The sequence below is a fragment of the Ipomoea triloba genome, chromosome 13 (assembly GCF_003576645.1).
Source record: "Ipomoea triloba cultivar NCNSP0323 chromosome 13, ASM357664v1".
NCBI classification, from domain to species: Eukaryota; Viridiplantae; Streptophyta; class Magnoliopsida; order Solanales; family Convolvulaceae; genus Ipomoea; species Ipomoea triloba.
Window position 1 is genome coordinate 19,748,943 of NC_044928.1, and position 8,340 is coordinate 19,757,282.

The window sequence follows — 8,340 nt, forward strand, 5'->3', positions numbered from 1 at the left end:
AAAAAAAAAAAAAAAAAAAAAACAAAAAACAAAACAAAACAAAAAATCAACATCCATTTTCTTATAATACAAATGAAGCACAAGGATGATACTTAATTTCTCATTAAACAAACAAATTTTTAAAAATTAAAGAACCCTAACTTGATATTCAAAAAAAATAAAAATTTGCTCACTGTCACGGGTGCATAATGGAGATTTCAAGTTTTCAACCCATATCTACACTTATAATAAGAGCCAATAATGTTAAACCCTTAATTGGAACTAAAAAAATGTTGGTGTAATAGTCTGCTATAACATATTGTATTTTGTGTTCTTCTAATTGTGCAACCTCTAATTAAATTCCTAATATATATCCTAATCTTTTATAATTTTACTAAATTTTTCTATTAAATATAACGGAAGTTTAACATTAAATTCTTTAGACAATTTGTTTCTTTATTGCAGTTTTCAAACAAATTGGCAATATTCTATAATACACTTCTGTATAGATTCCTAGCTTAAAATTAGAATATTGAAGTCTTAATAAGATTCTATAATACAATTTTGTATAGATTCCTAACTAAACCATTATTCTACCCGAAACAACAGTATATAAACCCCTCCCCTTCTCACTGAACCTAACATATTCTGCAACACACCATCTACTTGACATTCTATAGATATGATTGTCAAAATATTATCATGCTAATTCTATTATTTGTATTTGTACTCATAATGATTACAGTTTTTTTTTTTTTAAATCAATGATGACATACTCATTAATTAGTATAACTTCAATATCGTTATGTAAATATATCTATTGTATAATATAATCTGTTCATCTATAAATATAACTTCAATATCGTTATGTAATGTTGTGGTTCTCATTATATTCCTCTATAATCTACACATTTTAGTTACTCTTAACTCCCTAATCTATGGTTTTTGAATTTATGTTGTGGTTCTATTATATTATTTCATAACATCCTTTATGAACATATTTTTCATGACACAAGGATATTAGTAATGACAAATGCAGTAAAGTTAATTGATATTGACACACAAACTGTGGGCTGGACAATTTAGTTATTTACAATTTTGTTATGTTTTATTAAAATATATAAACATCGAGACTATTCCTTTGATTTTTATTAATTTAAAATTTTTTTCTCTCATTATTATATGACTACTTTAACCAGTTAAGGAACACTAATTTAAAAATATGTATTGGGCATTGATTTAATCGCGCAACGCGCGTAATAACTAGTTTATAATACAAAGTTGGGTCATATTGTGGATTGAAATTGCGATTTAATGTCTTTTGGGATGGGGAAAAAGATGTAGAGTTAGAGGAAGACATGGTCGCAAATGTGGGATATCCCATATATTTTCTATAATAATGCGTTAGTATGTACTCCAGGATTCGCTAAAAAACATAAGAAAGAAGGTCAATGGCAAAACACCAACGGCTGCCACGTGTTAATAGCGAGACGTGAGACGGTGACAGGGCGGCCGGATGACCCACCTCCCACGCACCCACCACCATACCTACAACCAACATCCAAATCATTCTGTCCGTCCCTTCCTCTCTCTCTCTCTCTCTCTCTCTATCTGATTCTCTCCTCCTTCATCTTCCATCAATTATTACCCTCAATTTTCGCCCCTTTTTCTACTCCTGCCCTAAATTCTACCCACCCCCCCAATTTTCTTTTATTGTTTTCTTTTTCTTTAGGGTTTTCACGATCGTCTCTGTCCAAGATTCAATCTGAATTCTCCCTTCTGTAAAGATCGTCTGTTCGGGGAATCTTTTTCGGGGTTTCAGGACGTATTTCATCCAAGGAGATGAGCTTTCAGGATCTGGAATCGGGTCGGGCTATTGGGTCTCGTCGGGATTACTCCAATGGGAAACAAGACCCCACTCAGGCCGTCGCTTCTGGGATTTTCCAGATCAACACCGCCGTCTCCACCTTCCACAGGCTCGTCAATACCCTAGGTACCCCAAAGGACACCCCCGAGCTGCGCGAGAAGTTGTGAGTGCTATCGCAATTCTCCTTAATTTTTGTTTTTAAGTTCTATTTAATTTTTTTAGCTCTGGTGTTGTTGGTATGAAATCTTCTTCTGGTGTTTTTTTTTTTTTTTTTTTTTTTTTTTTAGATAATTTTCATTGTAATTCTATGCTCAACTAAGTTTGGGATTACGCAAATGCTTTTCTGTATTCACGCAATGATTGAATTGGGATGTTATTGTTGACTAGTTGTAATGAGAAAGGTTGAACATTTACTGCTGATTTTCTGGTTAAAAGGTTGTCTTACCTAATTATGCAATAATTTGGCCCAATGAAATATCTTCTCAGTGCAACTTCTACATATTGTTTGGATGTGAATTACATACAAACTCTGTAGTTTTCAACTCATTAAAGCTAATGTTTTAGGAAATCCCATCTGTTGAATTTGTGTTTTTATATAGCATACTGTTATGTATCCCTTCACAAAGATACTAAGACTTTTCATGTTTTTGGGATTTTGTGTTGCTTTCTCTTAGTACATTTTAATCATTAATTATTTACCTATAAAGTTATTCACCCAGTCATCTATTGGAAAATTTTCATTTCGTAATAGTTATGCATACCGTGCTCACTTGCAGGCACAAGACAAGGCTACATATTGGACAGTTGGTGAAAGATACATCTGCCAAACTAAAGCAAGCCAGTGAAACAGATCATCGCAGTGAAGTCAGTGTAAGAACGCTTTCCCTCTCTCCATTGCATTTGTTCACTCATTCCTCTTTTCTTTATCTTTGTATGTAGTACCTTCCAAAGTATGAACTTGTTGAGCACTTAAGAAAAATGGGAGAGTAGGATGTGCAGTTTACTACCTGAATTTTTGTTTGTAATTACTCTGTATTTGGACAGCAAACTCCTTTGAGATGAAACAATTGAGTTACACTTTAATCTAAGTTAATATTTTCTGTTATCTCTGTTCTTCTTGATTCTTCCTTTTCCTTTTTTATCCTAAACTTCTTTTTCCTTTCAGGCTAGCAAGAAAATCACTGATGCAAAACTTGCTAAAGATTTTCAAGCTGTCTTGAAAGAATTTCAGAAGGCGCAAAGGCTTGCTGCTGAGAGGGAAACAGCATATACACCTTTTGTTCCCCAGGCTGTCCTTCCTTCTAGGTAACATTTTTAATATGCTTCTTCCATTAAATAAGAACTTATGCTGCAATTAATAACTAATTAATTTTACTGCAACATGTTATTGTTATAAAGTATCTCTTTCTCTCTGACTGTGACTTGTTTGTCTTCTTTTGACATATTTCTAATATTGATCAAATTTTGGTAAACAGTTATACTGCCAGTGAGATAGATGTTAGTTCAGACAAGAATCCAGAGCAACGAGCTTTGCTTGTGGAATCACGGAGGTGAGTTCTCCAAACCATATTCCTCTTTTTATGCTACTGGTCAGGCCATCAAATTTATCAAAGATGAGAAATATGCTAGCCAGTTTCAATTATTTGCCAGAGTAAGTTAGGATGAATTACAAAGGGCTTTTAGAATTAGTTTTGTAGAAAATTTATTTGGTTTTGGCAAAGTGTACATGACAATGGTTGAAGCCTTTTTTAAAAAGCATGCAGCTTTGATATCTTTTGTTGTATATTTGATATATGTGGACTTCTAAGTTTTGCTTTTGTTGTAAGAGTATAGGTAAATCCTCTCGTTATTTATACAGTGTTCATCATTTTCTTTTTCCTTGTTCCTCTCCCTAATAGGTGATTTCAATTGTTATTATTTCAAAATCCTCCATTATTTTGATAACTCTATCAGATTTTATGCATACTGTAGTTAGTGTAGTCACCCAATGTTGATGGTGCAGTTGTGTACATAACCTCAAACTAAAACTACTTTCTAGATCCACAGTGATTATAGCGTTTTGCTAACTGGCTGGCTAATTTATGTACACTTTCCCTTTACTTCTTGGGTTCTAGGATACTAGGATATTTGGTATATGGAATTGAGAACATTGATGCTCAATGGGTGGATGCCACCAATCTTGCATTTCTTTAGCACTTTTTTTATTGGAATTTTTTGGTTGTGCAGTTGTAAAAAAAATTAATTGGTTTGTATTTTTGGTAAGTTAATTCACCATTATTTGAAGTGTACTATTCCTATGAAACACTTGACTGTAATTTAATGACTTAAGTCCACTGTTTCCAAGCTAGGTCATAATTAACAGCCAATAGGAGTTTTTTTCATCACGTGGTTAGGTTTTTACAACATTAAAAATTAAGAAGTGAATCATATAAATGTGATATCGAGAAGCTAAAAAGTAGATGTCATTGTTATTTTTGCTGCTTTTATTTTTTTATTTTTTTATTTTTTTAATTATTGTACATCTAAGTTTTTTATTTCATTAAAGTTCTAATCTCTGTTTTTCCTTCATGTGCCTTTGCTGCAGACAAGAGGTTTTACTTTTGGACAATGAGATTGCCTTCAATGAGGCTATAATAGAGGAAAGAGAGCAAGGGATACAAGAAATACAGCAACAGATTGGTGAAGTCAATGAGATTTTCAAGGATCTTGCTGTTCTTGTTCATGATCAAGGAGCTATGATTGGTTAGTCACTTTCCAGTTACTATTTTGGTATTCCATCTCAAAGTGAAACTACCTAATACGGTATTATTCTTGTTTTCAGATGATATTGGATCAAACATCGAGAATTCTCATGCCGCAACTGCACAAGGAAGATCCCAACTTGCTAAGGCAGCGAAGACACAAAGATCAAATTCATCTCTGGTGACTGACTATACAGTTTGCATTTCTTTATTGAATTGATTTCACTTATATGCTTAATGTAGACTAGGAATTTGTTTGGCAAATACCAAAAGCTAGTTTATAGCTTATTAGAAGCTAGCTTTTTGGCTTTTAGAGTAGAAAACTGGTAAGCAAGCTTTTCAAAAAATTTATTCTAGCTTTTGACAAGTTTTTGAAAGTAGCATTTTAGAATCTTGAATCTAGCTTCCAACAATTTAGTCTGGTGTTACCATTGCCCTTTTGTACAAATGACTTGTCTTTTTTATACCCATTCTTTGCCATGGAAGAGGTGAAGCTTACCCTTACTGTGTTTTTTTCTACCCTCTACCCTCTTTATACTCATTTTTTGTTCCTCTTTTAATTGTAAGAATGTTATTATAAATTCATAAATAACAATAGATCAAATTTACAAATAGAGCCCAAGTGTCTTGGAGCTTCTCTTCTAGATTTCATAGTTGCTCATTTTCTTTGATTAAGAGTAAATATAGTTTCTTTTTCTGAATTCTAATTATGCAAGATGGGTGTTAGGGGACAATTTATCTTCAACGTTGTTGGATAAATATACTGCTTTGTTCGGGTTGCCTTTTAACAATTGCTCTTTATTGACATAGTTACTTTATTGACTTGGCAATTGCAGGCGTGTCTACTCCTGGTGATTTTTGGCATTGTTCTCCTTATTGTGATAATTTTACTTGCAGCGTGAAGAGAAGATACTTAAATTCAAAAAGTCTGCTTGATAATGAAGTTGATCTTTTGTGAATGCTGTGACAGAAGTTGGCTTGCAACCCATTATGGCAGAACGGAGTTCTGGCAATCACGGAATATTAGTTATAATACATGATAATTGTGACTGATAAAAATGTCTTTATTAATGTGGGTTGGGGGGGTTTGTGTTTGATTGTAAATGTTATTTTGTGGGGGCCAAAGGTGTGTTCCTTGCTTGGCAGGTTCTTCCCTGCCAATAAAACTAGATTTCTTTATTGACACTCAAAACATGTGAGAATTGAAGTTTACCTCATTGTTTTCTTCAAGTGGAAGTGAGAGTTGCCTTGTGTGATGTGGAACTAGATGTTTGCAAGATTGAGTAGTGATTATTCTTTTGATATCTACTTCTATACTGTTAGCTTGGTGTTAAGAAATTTTTTTGTCAAACTTTATTGCTTCTTGAAGTAGGGAATTTTAAATTTTAACATTTTGTTACTCAATTATTTGGCATCAAAATTAAATTATAAACTGCTTTCGGTCAATTTTCATATCAAGTAATTTAGTGCTTAAAATTTATATATTGTAAATTACATTTAAAATTAAAATTTTGGTACGTCTTGTGAGATGAATATAAAAAAAACACGAGGCCATTATCCCATTATATCTCCACTATCCCATCATTTTGTAAAATGTTGCCGGGACAATCACCAGCTCAAATCAATAAAAATTTAAAAAGAAAAACGTCATGTCCCGCAAGGTTTCACACAGGTTCTTGAAAAGTTATTTCTCACAAGTTCTTGAAAAGTTTTTTCTTCATTTACTATGTCTTTGGCCAAAATAGAACTGATGAATTAAAGAAGGAAACTGTAGAAATATGGCGCACCTTAATAATGAAAAAAAAAAGTATCGTAAAAAGGAAAACAACTTATTTTGAGAAGGAAAATCACGTACATAAAACTTTAGACCGACGCACTTAAGTTTCAACACCTAATGCACCTTAAGCTCAAAATTGCGTACCTCAAGCACAAAAATCGCGCACCTTAAGAAGAAAAACTACGTACCTTAAATTTGACCTAGATGCCAAAAAACCAAATTGTCACCGCGTTTTTTTTAATCATTTTTGATCTCGAACGTTGATTTAGGCAAAACCAATGGCTTTCATTAAAAACTAGAGATCAATGGCTTAGATTTTTCAATTGTGCAACTGTGCAAGTGACGTACATAGTTGGCGAAATCTAATCCATTTATCCTAAGCATTCAATGTATGCGGCACTGCTTTCTCGTGCAGTCGTATATACATATCAGAATTTTGTAATTTTGTTGACTATGTATGTTTCAGTGATGCATAAGTGCTAGTGTATGGTGCATGTATGAGTGCTTTGTGGTGCATTATGTGATGCTTTGTGGTGGGCTATAAAGTGATTGAAAATTAATCAAAAGGAAAAAAATGCGGTGACATTCAAGTAATTTTGTGCACCATGTATATATTTAGAAATAGGTTCAAATGCGGCGCTACTCTCCCGTGCAGTCGTACGGACATATAAACACCGTAGGATGAGCAAAGGATGGAAATTAATGAAGAGGAGAAAAAATTCAGGGGCAATTTTATAATTTTGTTGACCATGTATGTTTCGATGATACATTGAGTGCTAGTGTATGATGCATTTATAAGGGCATCAATATCAGTAGATATTGTGTGGTTTTTGGAACAGTACTCAGCCACCTGGAAGAAAGAGAAGCAAAGAGAGAGAAAGGAAAATATGGCCTGCAAGTGAAGGTTTTTCGCATAGTAAAAGCATCTACAGATTCCAACATATCATCATGCCTAGCTCGCGTTGGTTGCTACTTGGGCGCCCAGTGGGCGCGTGCAGTGCACGCGGGCGCGCCTGACACAATTGTTATTTTTTATTTTTTATTTTTTTCTTCCCCTCTAATTTTCTCTTTCCTAATCACACTTACAAAAACTCCTCAAAAACCGTGAAATAACTCCACTACTAAGGATGCTCTAAGTGCTCTGTGGTGTACCACCAAGTGTTCGAAAGTCAATCAAAACGGAAAACATGGTGACATTTAAGTAATTTTGTGTGCACCATGTGTGTGTGTGTGTGTATATATATATATAGAAACAGGTGCAAATGCGGCGTTGCTCTGCTTTATGGTTGTACAGACATATCATAATCGTAGGATGAGCAGACGGATGGAAATCAATGAAGAGGAGAAAAAATGATGGGGCAATTTTATAATTTTGTGGACCATATATGTTTCAGTGGTGCATTAAATGCTGGTGTATGGGGCACTTATTAGTGCTCTGTGGTGCATTACGTGATGCTCCATTGCACACCATGTATAATTCGGTGGTGTAATAGGTGCTGATGTGTGGTGATTTTATGAGTGCTATGTGGTGCACTACCAAAAAGGGAAAAATTGATGTGGGTTCAATAGACTCGTTGAGTAGTTCCGTTGGACCAACGGGTCTATTGAACTCGTCGATGGGTTTGACATCCCCATTAAGTGGTGCAATACTAAGTGCACTACAGATCAAGTGCACCACGCATCATTCAAAAATGCATCACAGAGTACTTATAAGTACACCATACACTAGTACGTAGCGTACCGTCGAAATATACATGATGCTGAAAGTTACAAAATTGTCCCCGCGTGCTTTCTCTTCTCTATTGATTCCCATCCATTTGATCTCAGCTCATTCTACGATTCTGATATGTCCGCATGACCACACGGGAGAACAGCGCCGCATCAGAGCATGGACATATATATATATATATATATATATATATATATATATATATATATATATATATATATATATATATATATATATATATATATAT

General features: G+C 34.0%; 1 protein-coding gene across 1 annotated transcript; it reads left to right on the forward strand.

Annotated features, from left to right (window-relative positions):
* Nucleotides 1–1,562: 1,562 nt before the first annotated feature.
* Nucleotides 1,563–5,895, forward strand: LOC116001951 (syntaxin-22-like). The gene is made up of 7 exons (XM_031241924.1): nucleotides 1,563–2,009; nucleotides 2,623–2,716; nucleotides 3,012–3,151; nucleotides 3,322–3,396; nucleotides 4,431–4,588; nucleotides 4,668–4,768; nucleotides 5,424–5,895. The coding sequence occupies exons 1-7, from the start codon at nucleotides 1,822–1,824 to the stop codon at nucleotides 5,487–5,489; spliced, it is 822 nt and encodes a 273-aa protein (XP_031097784.1). The 5' UTR covers nucleotides 1,563–1,821; the 3' UTR covers nucleotides 5,490–5,895.
* Nucleotides 5,896–8,340: the final 2,445 nt, after the last annotated feature.

What these genes read in the sequence shown, in the direction of transcription:
- LOC116001951 (XM_031241924.1), top strand. Translation starts at nt 1,822, where the DNA reads ATGAGCTTTCAGGATCTGGAATCGGGTCGGGCTATTGGGTCTCGTCGG. An exon ending in CCCGAGCTGCGCGAGAAGTT is followed by an intron (nt 2,010 to 2,622) that starts GTGAGTGCTATC and finishes GCTCACTTGCAG; the next exon opens with GCACAAGACAAGGCTACATA. An exon ending in TGATCAAGGAGCTATGATTG is followed by an intron (nt 4,589 to 4,667) that starts GTTAGTCACTTT and finishes TCTTGTTTTCAG; the next exon opens with ATGATATTGGATCAAACATC.